The sequence below is a fragment of the Centroberyx gerrardi genome, chromosome 22, assembly GCF_048128805.1.
Source record: "Centroberyx gerrardi isolate f3 chromosome 22, fCenGer3.hap1.cur.20231027, whole genome shotgun sequence".
Taxonomy (NCBI): Eukaryota; Metazoa; Chordata; class Actinopteri; order Beryciformes; family Berycidae; genus Centroberyx; species Centroberyx gerrardi.
Window position 1 is genome coordinate 5893841 of NC_136018.1, and position 20974 is coordinate 5914814.

General features: G+C 40.8%; 1 protein-coding gene across 1 annotated transcript; it reads left to right on the plus strand.

Moving 5' to 3' along the window:
- Positions 1-2920: 2920 nt before the first annotated feature.
- tfr1b (transferrin receptor 1b) lies at positions 2921-20426 on the plus strand. The gene is made up of 19 exons (XM_071895424.2): positions 2921-2978; positions 5803-5854; positions 6066-6279; positions 6944-7130; positions 9096-9233; positions 9764-9848; positions 11656-11778; positions 12210-12305; positions 12668-12807; positions 13439-13608; positions 13771-13890; positions 14038-14123; positions 14230-14293; positions 14382-14449; positions 14538-14605; positions 15101-15191; positions 15327-15554; positions 15996-16136; positions 16742-20426. Exons 2-19 carry the CDS (start codon positions 5822-5824, stop codon positions 16952-16954), a joined length of 2265 nt encoding a protein of 754 aa, XP_071751525.1. The 5' UTR covers positions 2921-2978; positions 5803-5821; the 3' UTR covers positions 16955-20426.
- Positions 20427-20974: the final 548 nt, after the last annotated feature.

The window sequence follows — 20974 nt, forward strand, 5'->3', positions numbered from 1 at the left end:
TTCAGCAGCTGCTCTCGCCCGGCTGTAAATCTTGGTTGTTTACAGTTTATTCTCCTGTTTGTTGTCAAAGAGGAAGACATCTCAGCAGATTATAGGTAAAAGACGCCACCAGAAACAGGAACAGCACAGGGGATATAGTGAGCCAAAGCATACTGAAGCGGATTAAACATTGTGTACCGACGATTTAGAGTCACACCTTGAAGGATTAGCGCCAGAAGAAGTCACAAGTATCAACAACTTGTGTCTGACTGTTTCTCTCCACCTCTACCGACCGAACAAACTGCATTTCTGCGGTCCTATCTCAGTGGGTAGATGGTGACATTACAGTAACACAGCCGACTGTGCCAAGGTTAGAGGCTTGACTGCCAGCGGGGCGTCCCACGCATGAAACGAATGCACTCACCAAATAGTTTTGTCTAGTTCTGGGTGAGCCAGGTGTTATTTGCTTCCTGGAAGGTCACAGATGGGAAATGATGTAGGTAATTCTGCTTGAAGGAAATTATTTTGAGTGATGTTTTTAAAGGAGTGCACAGCCTGTGCTGTAGCAGAGATTTCAGTAAATAAGAGTTGCTCCATTGACAATATATTACAACTAATTTCCTGTGACCTATACTATTTAAACACAATTCATTCAAGAGAACAGAGAGACCTTATGAAGACTCTCATGGGTTGAAACATTGTGTTTTAATTAATAAAAGTGATTTTGGAGCATAATGTGCACTTTCGGTTGTACTTTTGCACTTACAGTTTTAATTGCTTTTAATGTCTGACCTTCTTTCTTCCTCCTGCCCCATGTTTCTCTCTTTTCCCCTCTTGTTTAATTTACTATTACTTTGTTACTGACCACTACTGCTACTGTTTGTGCCATGCAATTTTTTTTGTGCCTTGCTTTATTGACTTACACCTTGTTTTTGTTTGTTTTCATTTAGTTCAACATAGTCTAGTTATTTTTTAGTATAGTTTTTATACTCACTATGTATTTGTACACTGATTTTATTTATGCTAACACTATTTCATGTAAAGTGTCTTTGAGTAGCTGGAAAAGCACAATACAAATAAAATGTATTGTCATTATTATTTACTTCTTAGTGGTCGTAATGGTCTCCTATTCACTGTCAGTGGAGCAGCAAAAATGACTTGAGGATATTTCATTGTTTTAATTGTCTTGCTTTGGGAAATGACTTGTTAATGTTTAAAAATCTTGACTAGTTCAAAACCACAGGCATAATCTCTGTTGGGGTGTTTTTGCTTTACAGTAAGTAGCTTTACTCTCTGAAGACTTAACCAGAATTGAAAAATAATGTCTTCACAAGGAAACACGCCTGTGTTTTGCAGATTTTGCACACAGCTGCACTGCCACAAGAATGAGTCACATGTGCAGGTGACATAAAAAAGGGGCTATTAATAGATGCATGACATTTTTAAAACTACACTTTTCCATAACACAGGTCAAAATGGCCTGTCTGAAACTATGCATTTCCCCTTTGAAGAAGGATGTATTTTTTTATTTGTGCATGCAGATGAACATTATGACATGCTTTCAAGTTAATAGAATTTATTGTTTCTTACATTTGAACTTATTTTATTGCACAAATTGCACAAATTATTAACAGCTAATCTATTTTCAATATCGAAATCATTAGCTTATCTATCCCTGTCAGTTCATCAGATCACTATATTTAGTGAATTTTCAAATGTGATAAGAAAGAGCAATCTCAAGCTACAGCATATACTGCTAACATTTAGCACAAGCAAATATCATAGCAAGATATAGTAGATGTTTTGTTACACAGAGAAGACATGATTAGTATATGTCTATCTACTGCATCTTGCTATACAGTATCTTTCTTGCTATACAATATCTATATCATCTTTATCGTATCAATGTAATCTCTTTTTTTGTAATTTTAAAGATAATCACAAAATTCAAAATGAGTACTGATCATAACAAATTTATTCAGGAATACACAGAATGACAACAGTATGAGTATATTTGTTGCATACGTATATAAATAAAAAGAAATGATCCATGTTGTGCATCTAAGGGTTAAAATATAAGAGGGCAAAAAAAGTTATCTGAAGATATAGGTAGGCCTACTTTTAAGGAAAAACAGAATGAATCCGTACTTTTCTGAAAATCTAATTGTTTTTTGTTGATATTGGTGGTTGTTATGCCTCATGAAGAACACTGCTGAAGGTCATATCTAGTGCTGCCTTCAAGCGCTCCTCATAAACTACATCCTAACTAAGATGTTGTAATACAACTTGTCGGTGCATTCTTATGCTTTTTGGTGAGTGAATTATGACAAAATGGAGACTGTAACAAAAGCAGTTTTTCTTTTACTTTATAAACTAAGTGGTGCAGAGCTACTTTGTCCCTTTGCAGCAAAAGGAAGATGAGAAAATATGCACCAGGCTGTGTTATTTAATTTATTGGCCGAAAACTTCTTTTAGGCTATAATGCATCACTTTTTAGCATCAGTTGTTGAAATGGTCTCATGCTCTTTGGCCCCTAAAAGTCACATCTTATGCAGCTCGGTTATCATTGAAATGTCATTCATGTAATTATTTCAGACAGCACTTGAATGCAACAATAATACATCCATCTTCTTATCTGTTGCTGTATCACTGAATCTCACATATTTATTTTCACCAGAAATAGGCTATGGGAAATATGTTTTTAACTGTGCTGCTGCCTGTCTTGGCCAGGACACTCTTGAAAAAAGAGATTTTTAATCTCAATGAGACTCCACTCCTGGTTAAATAAAGGTTAAATAAAAAAATAAATAAAATGTGTATGACGTCACTCGGGGCTTGGCGCGGTCTCGCCCTCTCCAGTGCCTACGTGACTTCACGGTGAAGTCACGTGATGCGGAAGTACTAGTACAGCCGTATAAGGACACGGGGGGGCGGTTAATAGGCACAGCAGGACAGAGCTGCGAGGTGGCTGAGCGGTAACTTCACTGGACTAAAAAAAGGTGAGATAACGAACAGCTTTTTCTCCAGCGGTATCATATAAGTCAGGATAAGATAGATATCGAGCTGTATATCCTTGTTGAGCAGTCGCTTGAGGAGAGACCGAAAAGTTATAAAGGAAGAAACGGTTTATCTTAGAGATGCTGCTGCTGCTTTCCAGATGGCTAGTAGCTAGCTAGCTACTTATGTCACCTGTCAGCTGCCCTTGTGCCTAAACTGTGCCTTGTGCATAAATTCCCAGTAAGTCAGCTGTGAATTGACGAGATATTGGCTGCATTTCTCTTTTTTTACGTTTGCGTCCAACATCATGACAGACTCCACATTTATGTTTCATCAGCCTCATGCTGTGCACATGGTCAACGATCAGGAAGTGACAGCAGGGTTTGGCGTAGTTATCTCCTTAGTAATCTTGATCATGTTTGTGCATTTTTCCTGCAGCTAAATCATCACAGCTAAATAATGTTTACAGTTTAAATGTGTGTTCTGTGTCCTTATTAACCCCAATAGTCTATCTATTGGGTTGGTAAGTCGATGTGTAGGCTACATTTTTATTTTTGCTACTTTTATATCCCCAGTTTGTCCTGAAACATTTTGGCTGACAGTGAAAAATGGTTAAGGTTTCCTGGCCCCAGGGCCCCTAAAATCATGCTAGTGCTCTTCTCCTAATTTGAGGCCCCATCAGGACCAGACTCACTCATTTACAGTCTTCATCCATTCAGGAAACACTGCTGTAAGAAGCTGAATCATTCTTCCTTCCCACCCTAGCTCTCTCTCTCTCTCTCTCTCTCTCTCTCTCTCTCTCTCTCTCTCTCTCTCTCTCTCTCTCTCTCTCGGGATAGATAAGTATTATCGCGCCCTCAAAAGCTTCCCCCTCCCTCCCCAAAAAAAATATTGTCAGCCATCCAAAAAGCTCCCTTTATGACTATCACATGATGGAGAGAATAACCAACTTTCTTGATGGACGCAGCCTAGTTATCTGAGACATGCAAATGCAACCTCATATAACCTCTTTTCAGTCTATTTTCTCCTGCAAAACAGATCATTCGAAAGCATGTAGCTGATGCTCTTATCAGGGGCTCCTTAGTAGGTTAGGGGTTCACTGTCTTGCTCAGAGACACTGAAGGTCTCTCTCACCAGTAGGGACCAGATGGACAGAACAACAGGCCGAGATTATGCTCATATTAGATTATAACATAAGGGAAGGGACGGTGACATCAGATCCTGTGTATCGGTGATAATGTGCCGCCTCAGCCTGCCAGACAGAAGCCTCAGGAGTAATTTGAAGGGGCTTGGCATGACTGAGCTTTTAGACTCTGTTGTAACGCTCATATTTGTGTATTCCCATCAGTGTTTCCCACCCATCCACTGAACAGGTCAGGCAGGCCATGCAATATTTTCTTCTGGTATCTGCTTAGAGGAAATTCTGAGGAAAACTGACTCATTGAGCTACTTGATCCAATGTCTATCCCCCCCCCCCCCGTTGCAGCTGTACTTTGAGACCGAATGCTTTCTATTTTCCATTATCAAGCTGTTTTCCTTGATTGATTATTGGATGAAATCTAGATGCCGGAAATATTCGTTATCTTTTGGGGGGGAAATGATTTGTTAATTATCTGCCGTGCTGTCACTGCTTTCTGCTGCCTGGTCTGTCTCAAACCTCAGCAGAAGACAGAGGAGGAAGAGTGCTGCCGTCTGCTACTCTAATGGATGCTTCTGTCAGTAATATTTACAGGCGCCACATTTTTTTTTTTTTTTTTTCCAGTCACCATTTCCTGCAACCGTTCACTGAAGGGCGTGCGGTAATGATTTAAAACCGGTCGGCTAAGGACACCGCGCAGGTGTCACCTGTAAGGAAATGACAATGTCTAGAAAATACGAGGAAGCTGTGGGTAGTCAGTTGGAACAGACACGCCTCTTCTCAAGCCTCGGCCGACACTTGGGAGTGTGTCTGATGTGTTTATAAAGGAAACAAGGCTATCATTGTTATGTGGAAACAGTGTCGGGAGTCTAGTTATTGTCTACTTGTGTCCTGTCTCCAGTGAGTTTTGCACGTTGCATTAATGTGCATGTTAATACCTATTCATAGTATTCTGTTACATCACCACACGGCCATCTTGGTAGGAAAATAACAGGTGATTTTAATAAATTAACAGGTGATAACAATCAAATGCCAAACACAGACAGTGAGCTGTGTGTATTGTGAAGCGCCATATTGGTTGGAAATACTATGGATTGATTCAGGTTGGATTGCGCAAGTTCCTGCAAGATTAGAGGTGACATTTCAGAAGATAATCTCATTAAATGTCAAGTGTGTGATATCCCCGTCCTTGTCTAATCATCTAGTGAGAGCGTATTGAGACCAGTGAAATTCATCGTCATGTCTGTGGTTCAGTGCGTTTTTTTAGAAATAGGTTAGCAAGTGTTCTATTGGCAGGTAATTTTTTAACCCTCTAGTTGTGAAAACCCCTGAGACCACAGGGGGTTTTCACAACTAGAGGGTTGAGAAAAGGAAATTGCCTCTACCTTCTCCGAAAGAAACCACTTCTGCTACTCAACTGCCAGGTTAATGGTGAATACCCATCGCCTCGGGCTTGGGGACACACTGGAAGACCTTTAGCATCCAGTGCGGGCTTCTCTGCTACGGTGAAAAACCGTCAGCCTGTTTACAGAGGAAACACCCTCCACCATCTAGACCTTACAAGAAACCTGCATCACTGTTACAAAACCTGAACCCGGTCCTCTCCCCCTCTTTCCTCCCCTTTTTTTGCTTTTCTTTCTTTGTCACACACTATCTCATCTCCTCCCTCCCCACATTTCTCTCTTCAGATTAATAACGGCAGCAGCAATGGATCTAATGAGGTCGGCGATTAACAACGTGGTGAGTGTTTTGTGTCTGTTATTACTTTTTAAGTTACTGTATTACTGTTGCCCATGTGTAGATTTGATGTTTTAGGCATTTTAGTGACGCTTTGACCTTTCTAACCACTAGTCCACCTGTCCTCTCATGTAGCTAACGGCTTAAGAGCAGAACAGTGGCATAGTTTCATAGTTTTGATTTTGATCTTCCTCTTTCTTTGTCCCCTGTGCAGTTCAACAGTGAGCAGTACAGCAGGTTCACCATGCAGCCCGACGAGGAAGGAGGAAGCCACGTCGAGGTCAAACTGTCCGACGACGGCATCGACGACGCCACCGAGGTCGCGCACCAGCCAAGAGGCTCTCCCTGCTTCAGGCCGCTCACCCAGAAGCAGCGGCAGCGTAACGCTTGCTACGTGGCCCTGGGAGTCCTGCTGCTCGTCAGCCTCGGTACGCCACACTCATCCTCACCTCTTGTTCAGTCTGTTTTTACATCAACCTCTTTCTGTCTCTCTTTCCAACAAGAAAAGGTGCAATGTGTAGCATTTTTAAATATCAATATGCCAGTGTCAAATTAATTGTGAAACCTTGGTATAACAACCTTTTTAAACGCATGATACCGTGGTCTCAACGCCATATGTTCCATAAACCTTGCGCCCTCTTCCTGTTTTTTGCCGTAAAGCTAAACCGGTGGCACATGATGTAAAATGCCATCTTCACGACAATAGTCTTGTTTGTTTATGGTAATCATACTAATGTCTCAAAATTACTGTGGCAATGATTTAATGTTTAAATGCTACATGTAGCACGTTTAAGTCATCAATAGGAGCGTCCAGGTGGCTCAGCTGGCTCAGGCACATACCTTTCCTTTCTTTCTTTACTGTCTAGTAAAGGCAAAAAATGCCCTATAATAATAATAAAAGTTCTCAACAGAAATCAGGTAAAGTTGGATACAGACAAATTTTCCATCACATGCCGAGAATTTATAGACAAAGAAGGAAGACTATGCAGATGCATCAGTACTGGTGGTGGTGGGATAAAAGCCACTCCTCACTCTGTTCTAATAATTTTCCACCTTTTTTAACCATTTCCGGTGTCTCTGTATGTCTTCCAGGCTACATGTTGGGCTATGTGTCGCACCGTGCACGTCAGCAGGAGTCAGCCACCTGTCCTCCAGAGCAGGAAGAGGAAGAGGAAGAGAAGATGCCCGTTGCAGCTCCAGACGTGCCGCTGGACTGGGCAAAAATCACCAGCCTGCTAACACAGAAACTCACCTCCCAGGCCTTTAACAAGACTCTGAGGTATGCTGTGTGTGCACACACACACACACACGCACACACACACTCGGTTTTATTTAAAGATAAGATTCACTTAATTGCCATGCCAACCATGATTGCTTTGAACTTGTGTCATTACGCTGAAGGTGAAGACAAAAATGTAATAGAAACACATGCACATCTACCCTCTTGTCCACATACAAACACCCAACAATCAAGGAAAACTATTACAGTACTAAATCAATGACTAATAAACAAATAATCAGAAAAGTAGATAACATGCACACCAACATATTACCATCGCATCCCCAAAGAAATCAGGTTATGGAAAAAGAACAGATTCCTAAATAAATGGAATAAATCAATGTCACCAATAAAATGGAGTAAAAAAAAAAATAGGCCTTTGAGTGTAATTCCTATAATGTATTAATGATTTGTAGAGGCCAGGCCCATCGAGGTCAACACTCCTGCTGCCTCAGGACGGCTGCTGTGATGAAACAGAAGTTTTGGTCTCAATAGCCTGCAGCTTTCTGCAAGAGAGAAAGGGAAAGAGACAGAAATATGAGTTAGCTGGGTGAGACGGATCAGAGAACGCCTCATTTTTAGAGTGTTACATTGCAAACGGGTGGAGAATACAGAGGTCTGGTTGCAATGTGAGTGTGCGGTCCTTTTAAATTGAATTAAAAAATATATTTTTTATTTAAATATTTATTTTTTGGTAATTGTCAAAGGAATTATAGTCTGTATTATGATGTTGGTGCTTAACTCCCATTTACCTTGACATTTATTTCCCTGCGCCACCTTAAATGTAAAGTAACATAATATATGCCATTTTGTGGATGATTTTATCCGAAATGCCTTGCAGCACCATGCATACTTTTTTCAGCATGGGTGGCCTCAGTCGAACGTCTATCCATGGCAACTTTAGTTATGTTCTACCCATTGACCTACAGAACCACATTCAGTACGTTCTAGCATTGAACCTGTAGTTTTGTGGGAAAGTCATGGAAACCTCTAGTCTAGCTAAATTGAAACATTTGTTGCCTGTCACTGGAGCTGCAACGATTAATCGATTAGTTGTCAACTATTAAATTAATCGGCAACTATTTTGATAATCGATTAATCGGTTTGTGTAATTTTTTAAGAAAAATAAGTCAAAATTCTCTGATTCCAGCTTCTTAAATGTGAATATTTTCTGGTTTCTTTACTCCTCTATGACAGTAAACTGAATATCTTTGGGTTGTGGACAAAACAAGACATTTGAGGACGTCATCTTGGGCTTTGGGAAACACTGATCGACATTTTTCACCATTTTCTGACATTTTATAGACCAAACAACTAATCGATTAATCGAGAAAATAATTGACAGATTAATCGACAATGAAAATAATCGTTAGTTGCAGCCCTACCTGTCGCACAAATGTCCTCGACTACCGCAGTTTTGCATTCAATAGTCATCTTGTAAGGATACATTTCCTGTAGGTTTGTGACTATGCAGAGAAGTGTGTATCTACTGCAGCTATTTAGAGACAAACATATCTTGCTTCTTGTAGATACTGTATTTGAATAGCCTTCTTGTAAATTCGAGATACAATTATATCTCATAGGAACCTTTTATCTTAAAATGAATATGAACAGAAGGTAGCGGCTATTGATTCAGTACTGAAACAAAGGTTTGAATGTATTCCCTGTGCAACAAAGACAAGAGCTGATAAGAGCTGAAAAGTAACAAGTGTTTCCAGTCTAACGCTGCGTAGACGTGACGACTTTCATTCCAAAAATTGATATCAGTCATTTGAAAGAATGCACACCTTCTCTTCTAGAACAATTGCTGGCATGAAAGTGAAGCACATTATGGGTTCCTACGAAAGTTATGAGTCATCTTTAGGCCTTTCGTGGGAAAATAGTTGAACGGTTCGTGTAAGGGTTATTTCAAAATCCTGAACTGAGACAAGTTTAACAGGCAAACTCTCACTTCTGTCTCTGCAGCGACTTTGATCTAGGCAACCGTTCAGCAGGTAGTGCTGCAGACATGAATCTGGCAAACCAGATCTTCAAGACGTTCAAGACACAGGAGATGGAGCCCTGGACTGACATCCACTACGTTCAGCTGCAGACAGCAGACAGGTAAATACACACACACACACACACACACACACACACACACACACACACACACACACACACACACACACACACACACAAGTACACAGAAGCATAAATTTACTGTACTTGACAAATTGATTCTGATTTTTACACTGATTGGCCAGATGGGGGCACTATAATTATAATAACTGTCAAAAATTGAAACTTTGAAAGGCCCTAACTGCTAAACCATTTGTCCGATTTTGTGAAACTTGGAGTTGCATGTTGTCACTTGTTGGCCTAAGGGGAGCTTGCATCATTCTTGGAAGATGATATGCTTACTTGTCTTTTTATTTTCTGTTTCTTTTCCTAGCAATTCTCTATCTCCCATGATCATCCTAGAGTCACAGGAATATTTTGTCACATCTATTTTCAGGGTGCCGTGGCTCTGACCCTTGCACTCGTTAGTATTGGTTGCCTGTAGCTGCTGTTGCTGTTGTTGGCGCTGATTGACTGTAAAACAAAACAAAAAAGAATGATGTTGTAACTAGCCTTTACTCTCTCATCGGCAGTAAGCGTCCAAACCGTGTCCTGTTTGGTTCAGATGAGTTCCAGCCCAAGGGATATCTTGCCTACAGCGCTACTGGAACAGCTAAGGTGAGCTGACATAAATCTGTGAAGAAAATTTTTGTATAATTTGTGTGTTTATGCCACCTTGTGAGGATGGTGCGGGGAAAAAAAAAGTGTGAAAGTAGCATGAGTTCCTTGCGTTGAAAAATTGTTTGATATAGATATTAGAGATATTTGTTGCTGTGAAGAATAATTTTCAGCTGTAGAATTTAGTGGCTTGTCTGTCATATAAACGAGCTGCGATCATCAAACAGCACAGGCGAAAATCTTAATATCCAGTCAAGAAATGCAGGTCAGGGAAGTTTAATACTGACCGCTTATATTTTTTTTCAATAACTATATGGCAACACCATTCAATTCAAGCCCCATATGAATGAATGAATTATTCAGACACATTAACTAACAACAAACCAAACATTCCGGCATGTTAACCCACCATCAACTAACAGCTCAATACATAGATATCATCCAAACATAAATATAAACATAAACAAAAACATAAACATCATCCAAACATAAACCTCCCGCAAATAACGATCCAGGAGATATCCCACAATGGGGAAAAACAGCAAATATACAAACATACAAACACAGCTCCCTAAGCACAAGACACAATACACAAATCCAAACAGGACAAAATCTGCATCTGCATCCATTAGTGCCAAACACTGTATATTTGATCCAGTTCATAAACCAATAGTTAGCAATCCATATAGAATAGAGTATGAGGAATTTATCTATCATATGTTACTTTTCTCCTCCTATCCCATGCTTTAGAGAGATATTCAGAGAATGCAAAAACATTATCAAAAAGGTATTCAATTAAAGCTCCATTCTCAATACCTATCAAATCTAAATCAGGAACATGAACTTTTTTAAACAATATTTGTCATAAATCATGATATAAAGGACAGTATAGGATGAAATGAATTTTGTTCTCCACTTCATTCAACTCACAATATTCACAGATTCTTTCATCTTCAATCACACCTCTGACTTTTAGGCAAATTATACTTAACATATTTTTCACATTTGTAGTCTTTCTTAAATAAACAATAAGTTCTCAATTTTGGCTTTTGCCAAATTTCTTCTGCCCATGATTGTGTGCATTTAGCCCGGACTTGGTATTTACCACCTCCACATTTGCTCTTTGGAAATAATTTTCTTCAAGTCCACACTTTTCTAATAAATCAAGTATTTCAGATACCCATTCACCTCCGACAGACAAATCCCAATAAAATATTTCACTAGCCACCCTGTTGGTTGGTAAACCCAGCAGCCTGTCCCACAGGCTCACCATGCTGGCCTTCCATCTTACATCACAGGAGTCCCGCCCCATATCTCCAGTAACTGCCAAAACAGGCGCATATTTATGAAGTCCCAAAAAGAATCGAATTGCCCGATTATGGACACGTTCGTTTTTCTGAAACCGGTCTCAATTGCTTTTTGAACTTCTTCTCTACCTAGGTCTCTATTTAAAAATTCATCACTATGAGGGTAGTGCTTTAAATGTTCCCTCTTCAAACAACATATATGTTCATAAAAATCGTATATGATTATATATGAGGCTGCATCTTCACATCACAAATTAAGCCTTATCTAATCTAATTGCAACGGGACTCTGAAACTTCCTGCTGTGTTATTTTTCTGTTGTTGTGTGCCTGATGATAATTTAAAATTCAGTACCTAGACTTATCACTTCAAAGCTCAGGCTGAGCTCGATAGCACAAAAACTAGCAGATGCACTGTAATTCAAATGATCTTTTGTGTGTGTGTGTGTGTGTGTGTGTGTGTGTGTGTGTGCATATATATATATATATATATATATATATAGGGCAAGATTGTGTATGGCAACTACGGGCGTCAAGAGGATCTGAAAGTGCTGCAGAACAACAGCATTGAGCTGAAAGGCTGTGTGATGCTGCTCCGAGCTGGACGCATCAGTTTCGCACAGCAGGTATATTTTATTTTATTTTATTTTATTTTATTTCAATAAAAAGAAACAAAAGAAATGCAACTTATTAATTTGTGCAGGTGAATTAAAAAAAAAAAAAAAAACACCCTATAGGGCTTTTTGAAAAGTTTCACCTCAAAACTAACATTTTCATCCATGGTTTACACTGTGTTATTTGCTATTTTACCAGATAACTAGATTGTCAGAGTAAAAATGGACCTCCAAATTGATGTTTTTTTTTACCCACTAAAGTGGCGTAGTAGACAAACTTGACCAGCCACAGGCAAAAATGTACTAAACAAAATGAGTATCTACACTCCTCCATAATGGTTCGATCCAAGTGGAAAAAAGGTTAAAACTAGCAGCCTTAACTTTAAGGTTTTTTTTTTTTTTCACGTTTCTTTTGTAAATACTGGCTCACGTTGTTTTCATAGGTGGCTAATGCTGCTGAGAAGGGAGCCGCTGCTGTTCTGATCTACCCCGACACTCAAGACTACAAATACCAAAACAAAATAGAACTCTACGGACACGTAAGTTTGAACTCACACCTGTGTCGTGTTACGGGCTCGCTTCCTCTTACATTTTTAATTCGTCTCATAGCAAGATTTATATTAAGCTAACTGGAGTCAGGTAGCAAGAATTCCCTCAAGCCAGTATGAGTTCTGTATTAGCATGACGAAGTTTCTGTATGTTCAGTATGTTTTATTTATCCTATTATCGTTGTGTTTTTGTTGTATTATCTCCAGTTTGTCCTCATGACCTAAGTAACCGTTAAAGTTTCATTTCATCTCATCTGAAACCAGCTGGTGTCGAATGGTTTGGTGTCTAATCTTTTGTTCTTTGCCCCAAGTTCCTGATTTTGTGTGTGTGTGTGTGTGTGTGTTCCCTTCAGGTCCATCTGGGTTCTGGCGATCCCTACACCCCTGGGTTCCCCTCCTTCAACCACACCCAGTTCCCCCCGACTCAGTCGTCTGGCCTCCCCACCATCCCAGCCCAGACTATCACTGCCCAGATGGCTGCAACTATTCTACAGTAAGGCCACCTGCACACACGCGCGCACACACACACACACACACACACGCCAGAACAAACAATCCTGTACAGCTCTATGATGTTACTGTAAGATGATGATAGTATCCACCTAGATGCATATGTTAAATTATGTAATTATTTTAATAGAATTGGCCAGAAAATAGAAAGTTAACATGATTATCAGGGCAGAGAGACTTTAAGATTGTTTAGAATTAAAACTTTGCAAACAATTACTGTATCATTAACAGCAAGTAGAGATAAAGAACCTTTTTATTTATCCAATGGAATGGTTACACTGTAAGGCACTACTAATTAAATGTCTATATGACGAGATTGACTCCAAAACACTATATATTCATTTTGGAAAGGTTTTGCTAGCTGATATTCTCCACACAGCTGATTATATCCCCAAAAACATAACTGCTTTGAAAGAAAAGGTATGAAGACGACTCTGAACTTAAATGGATGCAAGCAACAATGTTTTTCTGAGATAACTCCTTTTGGAATTAACTTTATTTGAGGTGACTGAAAGGAAGACGTACAAATTGGCCACAACAACAAACTCTTCTGCATATTTCAGTGGCACTCAGCTCTACTTCCCCTCCCTTCTCTCTCTCTCCTCCCTCTCCAGGAAGATCGGAGGCCCTGAACCAGTGGCTAGCAGCGGTTTCAAAGGCGGCATGCCCTCGGTGCCTTACACACTGGGAGGCAGTATGAACATCACGGTTGAGGTGAACAACGTGCTCGTCAACCGGGAGATCCACAACGTGTTTGGAGTCATCAAGGGATTCACGGATCCTGGTAGGACTTGCCACATACTTGTAATGTAATAACTGTAGTTCTAAAATTCTGTGGCTGTAGATTTTTTTCCATCATCTACAGTAGGATTATTTTGTTTCTTCATTGTGCATGTAAGAGATGGGATACTAAAGTGTACGCCTGTGTCTGTGCATGTATCTGCAGATCGCTATGTTGTACTGGGAGCTCAGAGAGACGCCTGGGGTCAAGGTTATGCCAGAGCCAATGTTGGCACCACCATACTGACGGAGCTGGCCAAGGCTGTCCATGAGATGGTGGAGAAAGGTAACAAAATGCACTACTACTGCTCTGTGCATACATATAATATCCACAATAAATAGTGAAATATATTGTCGCTGTCCCGGAGAAAATCTGTGTTAGTTTGTTTTTCTGGAGGACGCCAACGCTATGCACCGTGTGTGTGATTTTTAGATGGGTTCAGGCCCAGGAGAAGCCTGGTGTTTGCCAGCTGGGCCGCCGGGGAGTACGGAAATGTCGGCGCCACCGAGTGGTTGGAGGTAAGAAGTTCGAGTCGCCGGATCAAGGAAATACAGTTTTTAGTTTAGTGAGAGATTGTTAGACTGTTTTATAAATGTTCCTCATAATGTTTGTGTTCGTTTTTAGGCGTACATGTCGTCTCTTGACAAAAGGGTTCTCACCTATATCAGCCTGGATGGAGCGGTCATGGGTTAGTACAGAACACACACACACACACACCTCAATACTCAAATGGGTAGGATTGTCAGTTGACTAATGAGTCCATATTTTGTCACTAGGTCGCGGGGGTTTCATGGCCTCATCAAGTCCTTTGCTGCACAGCCTCCTTGAGAGCACGATGAAAGAGGTAACCACACATCACCACTCCCATGGTAGTCCAGTCCTGATCCTGCCAATGTGGTTTGCATGGATTCTAATCTGTCTTGTCCATACAGGTGAAGAGTCCTCTTGGTTCCGGCAGTATGTACGATATGGTTGGGAGAGCCAACTGGGAGATTAATGCGTAAGTAGAATACCAGTATACAAAGCCAGGTCACTGCGTTGTTGTTGTCTGGTTAACCACCATCACACAATGTGATTTCACTGAGATGAAGAATCTCTTATCTTATCATCACTGGTTAGCCTCTCTGGCCATGAAGAGTTGTATTACAAAATGCCATTTTGGCCTTAAGTTCATCACCTACTGTCTCTGAAATATAGAGGATCTAGGTTGTAAAAGTGGTGTTCAGCTTGGTGTCAGTTAACCAAGGGCTGAAGTGCCTACTGTTCTTTCAAAAATATTATATGCTTAAATTCTTGGCTGTCAATCATTTTGTAAGAACAATTTTCACATGGTCGATGTAGTTTTTGGAATGAAACTCCTCAAGTATACTGTTCTCAGTAAATTTAAATGCCACAGAAATCCCCCTGCACCTAATGTCTGTTGCTCTAGAAAGAGGAATCGAGCGGTCTATTTCCAGCCATGTATGTTAACGCATTTACATTCTAATGTTTCCAGGATGAGGCCCATGGCGATGGAGGACCCTGCCTACCCCTTCCTGGCCTTCTCTGGAATCCCCTCCGTCTCCTTCCACTTTATCACTCCCAATGTGAGTGAAATAATACTTGCAGAAACAGAAATGACCTTGCATTGTACTGAAAAGGAGGCGTGCCACTTTAGCATCAGCAGACTTAACATCTCCCTGTGTGTGTGTGTGTGTGTGTGCGTGTGTTTATGTCTAAAGGTTGAGGCGTATCCTTACTATGGCACCAACCTGGACAACATGGATCACCTGGGTTACGAAACCAACCATCACACCGGTGAAATGGCTGCGGTGGCGGGACAGTTTGCCGGCCAGATGGCTCTCCGGCTGGCCCACGACCACCTAATCCGCCTGGATGTACAGCGATACAGCCGTGTCATCACCAGTGCTGTGGCCAAGCTCACCAAGCACATCAACAAGCTCTCAAAGGTCTCTCTCTCTCTCTCTCTCTTTTTTTTTTTATGCTCTGTTCTCGTTCAGAGTCATTACTCACTTGAAAATGCATCTCTGGGTGATGAGCTGAGTCATCGCTCCAGGGTTTTATGGCACATTTAAACAGATGAACATCCATATTTCTCCCTGGTAAGTTGCAGAGCAGCTGATAGTGTTGCAGATACAAATGGCAAACTAGTTTGATGCTCCCACTTTTAGCATTTGACTGATGTTTCGCCTCTTGTGTTGGCAAAAAATTGTAAAACAAGGCGTCCAAATGCATGAATCAACAATAAACTGATAAGTTTACAAGCACCCGAATGTGTTTACTAGCCAAATGAACTAGTGTATTTTCATTCTTTGAAATTTGTTTGCTCTGAAGCCGATGTGTGATTTGACTATTTTTTATTTTACATATTTATTTATTTTGTCCTGTAGTCTGATGGCGTGAGTCCCAGCTGGCTTGCCCGCGCACGGGGCTCCTTCATGCGAGCTGCTGCCGGCATCAATAACGCCATCACCAGCACTGACATTAACGACAAGGAGGCCTGCCGCATCCTCAACGAGAGGACCATGAAGGTGAGACAAATCCACTTTTTTTTTTCTTTTTTTTTTATTGTGTTTTAATGCACGCAGTCCAACAAACAGGGTTGCCACCCCAAAATGATCAAGACTACAGTTTTTAAAGGGGCATTAAGTAATGAATGACTGAGCGACCAGTAGAATTGCAACAACATTGATATAACTTATCTCATCTTACACAAGTCTCTGGCACGCTCCGCCCACCCACCCACATCCCTCCCATCCCATCCTATCCCATCCCATCCCATCCCCCCCCATCCCTCCCATCCCCATCCCTCCCATCCCCATCCCCCGCTACCATGGCCTATAATCGACACAAACTGTAAAGTCACGTTTTCACAATAGAGACTAGTAAGCTATCTAATTAGAGCAGAGATACAAAGGAAAGGTCTAGTGAAGAGGTAATATATGACCATGTAAAATACTGTAATAATGATGTGAAAAGCAGTTGATTGGGGATTGTGAGGGTCTTAAATTTCAGTTGGTAGGGACTTTTTGTTCCGAAACGACGTACTCATTCTCCTAGACACAACAAGTTTTGAAAGCCAGACAAACTGGCAAAGTAATTGTTGTTGTTAAACATTCTCCTCTCTGGTTTCCAGATCGAACACTCCCTCCTGTCTCCGTACGTGTCCCCCAAAGACACTCCGTTCCGTCACCTCCTGCTGGGCCGGGGCTCCCACACTTTGGCAGCCATCTCTGAGACCACCGACATGGTGCAGCTCCGCACCCAGCTGGCCCTGGCCACCTGGACCCTGCAGGGATGTGCCAACGCCATGGTCGGAGACATCTGGGACATCGACAACCAGATCTAAGGGGGCGGGGTGTGTGTGTGTGCGTGTGTGTGTGTGTGTGTGAGAGAGAGATTGAGAGGGTGTGAGTATCGGCAGGTGTGAATGACTGTGAGAGGAGGAAAAAAGAGAAACTTGGAGCGATGTCGATGAATGTTTGTGCGTGAGGGCATTTCTTCTGCCAGAGGAAGGAGCTCCAATAGCAGCACTTAAGCACAAGCTGTCAATCAGAGGTCTAAGCCCCGCCCCTTTATATACAGGTTTGGCTTGTATTCAGATTTTGGGGGGGGGATCCGCCTCATTCCCTCAGAGACCTGGGAGGAGATGGAGAAGCCGTTTCAAAAATTGAAGATAACACACACTATACATGCTGTGAAATGTAAGTTGGCATCAAGTACAAATACTACCTGAAAGTCAAAACTCTGTCCTCTCCTCCCAGGTCCAAGCCCCACCCCCCTCCCCAAATTGAACCAATCAAAGCCTTGGCTGCGACCTCTTGCCACCTTAGCACTGAGAACCTTATTTATACTTTATTTTTTTTATCAGTGGCAGTGCCCACTATAAATGTTGTTTGTTTGTCTTTTTATACGACATTATCGGAAGCAGTGCCTTCCATAATTATGACGGTTATACTGTCTCATCCTACGGCAGCATCTGCTACAGAAATCACTCCTCTACTGTTGCTGACAAGATGGGGCCATACTAGTTTGATTCGTGAGGTTTCTGGCCTTCATTCCTCCTCTACTTGTGGAGTTTCCTGAATATTAAAGGGGAATGCCGCCCAAACTTCGATCACAGGCACAAAGAAGAATTGGTTACGGAGCTGGAAATGCCAGATTGGGCAACTTATGTAGCTTGGATGCTAATTTGACCTCTTTCCAGTACAATGCACAGTACAGTGTCCTGATCTACTTCAGATAATTCTGAAGTGTTGCCTGTTTTGTTACAGAAAATATTGGTGAGACACTATTACCTTTTCTTCAAGTATTTCACTTGCAAAAATGGAGACAATTTATTTTTCTTATTACAAAACAAATGGGACGTCCATAGTTTTTTTTGGCTCATTCAGATGGAGACACTCTAGTAAGCTCTGTTTGCTTTCAAATCGCCAGGTTCATGTCTTGGATCCCAGCTTCCACTGACATTGCATTGTACTGAAAAGCGGTGCCAAATTAGCATCAGAGATACATAAGCTGCTTATATGACAAGACCTAGTTGGGCCTGGCAATTTGAATTTTTTGCCTAAGATCCCAGTACTCACTGAAGGGTAGAGAAACGCATATGTTACTACTAAAAATGGGCAGCATTCCCCCTTTAACAGCACCCATGGAAAAAAAATTGGCAAAGAATCACTCAGCAAACAGCAGTTGATGAGAACGTGCCGTTGAAATGGTGAAATTTGCTGAAATTTGCTGAAATTACCTCTAGACAAGCAGGATAGACCAGTGGTGCTGTCACCGAGATTCAGTTATTTCTCAAAAAAATTGAAAGGTAGAAAGTGAGTTTTTCCCCAGATCACAGGTGCAGTGTCAGGCACTATATCAGGAGGAGGGAGAGAAACTGTCTGGATATTGGGGGAAAGTTTCTACCACAAGCCTCAAGATCACTTAAGTGATGGAAACACGTGGCTTGAATGATGCTGCGCTTGATTGAAAAACACGCTATTGCCACAAAAACGGTAAGATGAATGCTGAATTTAATAAAAAAAAAAAAAAAAAATGCATACACTGAAAAAATGGAGAAGCATTGAATGGTGATACAATGTTAAATACTCTTTGACCGAAACAAACACCTGAGCTGATTGTTTGGTTACATAAGTTGCAAAGAAAGCCATTTACGTTGCACAGTCTACTTTGGAGCAGTTTATATTTCTAATATGACAAATTATCGGGAGCAGTGCCTTCCATAATTAAACCCATTATCGGGAGCAGTGCCTTCCATAATGACAAGCAGTGATGGTAGTTTTTGCCTACCAGTGAGTGTGTGTACGTGTGTTTTACGTGTGTATCGGGAGCAGTGTCTCCCATATTTCACTTGGAAGGGTGGAACAACTTATCGGGAACAGTGTTTCCCAGAGTTTTATACTTGATGTATTTATTTTGTTTGTCTTTATTTTTGGATTGTGTGTGCACAGCCCTCCTGACCTCCAGTGTGTGTGTATGTGGGTCTGTGTGGTTACAATTTTCCATTTTGCTTGTGCTTGTTTTCCTGTTTCATGCTACTGGCTTGCTGTCAGCACCTCAGAAACTGTCAGATCTCATTTTTTTTTGTTTGCTTTCAACGTGAAATGCGCAGAAATACTTTAATTCAGACGGAGAAAATGATAGGTAGCAACAAACCTAGTCTCAGCCTTGCTAGTTAAAGGTACTTGTTGAATCCTGTCTTGTGTTTCTTTGTGTCAGTGAATTGTGAAGATACCGCAGATACTTTACTACTTATGGATTCTCTCACAACTCGACTCTCACGGCTCTCTTGCATGCGTTTCAACGCCATAATCCTTCATGTTACTGTATTGCTTTACTGAAGTGTAGTTCAACAGACTTGGGTCAAATAAGAATTTTATAAATTTTTCAAATGTTCAGATTAGGGTTCGGCCGATATGGGTTTATGAAGGCCGAAAACAATACAGATATACGTGTATGGAAGCTGCCGATAGCTGATACTTTGTGCCGATATTCAGTATCTTTAAATTTGACCACTTTCATTGCAAAAAACGGACATGGATTTTGTGTTTTCCCCAGTATTTTATTCTTGTCAGGCCTCTGAAACTCCACTTAGACCATCATGGGACACTAAAACCCCGCATCTCTAAGATGTTACTGCCTTTAAATGAATGATTAGTTTACAAAAAACATTATTGGGGAAATGAAATGAATAAATGTAATGTGCAAGTAAGATAAAGCTTCATTGCAGGTTTTACAGGCCGTTTTTATGTAGCTGTGGTCAAAGACAAACCTCCATTGGCTGATACCCGATATTTAATAAAAGGAAAATATCGGCAAACTGATAGATATCGGTCTAACCCTAGTTCAAACCCATTTGCTTTATCTTAACATGCATTCCAGAGCCAAGGAGATTTGCATGTTTCAACATTAAAATTGGCTGATGTGTGAACTCATTTCAGAAAGGTTTTCCCCTCATGTCTGCTTGGTAAAAAGTCTCTTCTGCTTGAAAACACCCTTAACTGGCACTTACAGCCTGTTTGAGTTTCTTACCTTCCCACACCTGTTTTGAATTGAACTTTATTCAGTCCTGAGGGGAGATTGCGTAGTTGGGGAAATGGATTTATCACTCGATATGTGTCATTTAAAAACACGACAAGAAATTGTTACAGCTAAATGTATTTTCAGTGCAAATCGAAACCTGTTCAGTGTGGTTTGATTCACATAGTTTAGACAGTTGCTGTCAGTTGACCTATGGTTTTTGAAATGACGTTTACCTGTTGTTTTTTCCATGTTCACCAGAGAACTGTAATAAACCCTTTGGCTTAGCATCAGTACGTCTCTGTATGTGTGGTTATTTTGTACAGTCGCTATAGACCTGTAAACAAACACCAACTCTTAGAGTAAACTACATGGGAAACAATACAGATTTCTCTTTGAATGGGGGGGTGTAGAAAGCATATATATTGAAAATGAATGCACGATTTCACAAATTACCTTTCATTATACAGAAGCATTAAGTTATTGTGTGTAGGCTGTGATGAACAGGCCAGTTTTTATTGATCATTCTGTTAGTCCAATATTTCTCATTCAACTATATGACAGCATCAGAATTTACTTGTTGCTGAACAATCCAAAATCCATCCTTGGCTTAAGTGAGTCCAAATTTGGTCTCGTAGTTTTTATCATTAATAATAATAATAGAGAGCAAAGATCAAGCAAAAATGGCCAGAAAGAGTTAATGGGATCTCTGTGGGTCAGACAGGTTGAGACCGGTTCTGTCCTTGTTTTGATTTAGATTCCTTATTAATTCTTTCCAGTCTTACGTAGGATACCATTAATTACATCTTGATATCCACTTCTACCGGATTTACAAAATGTT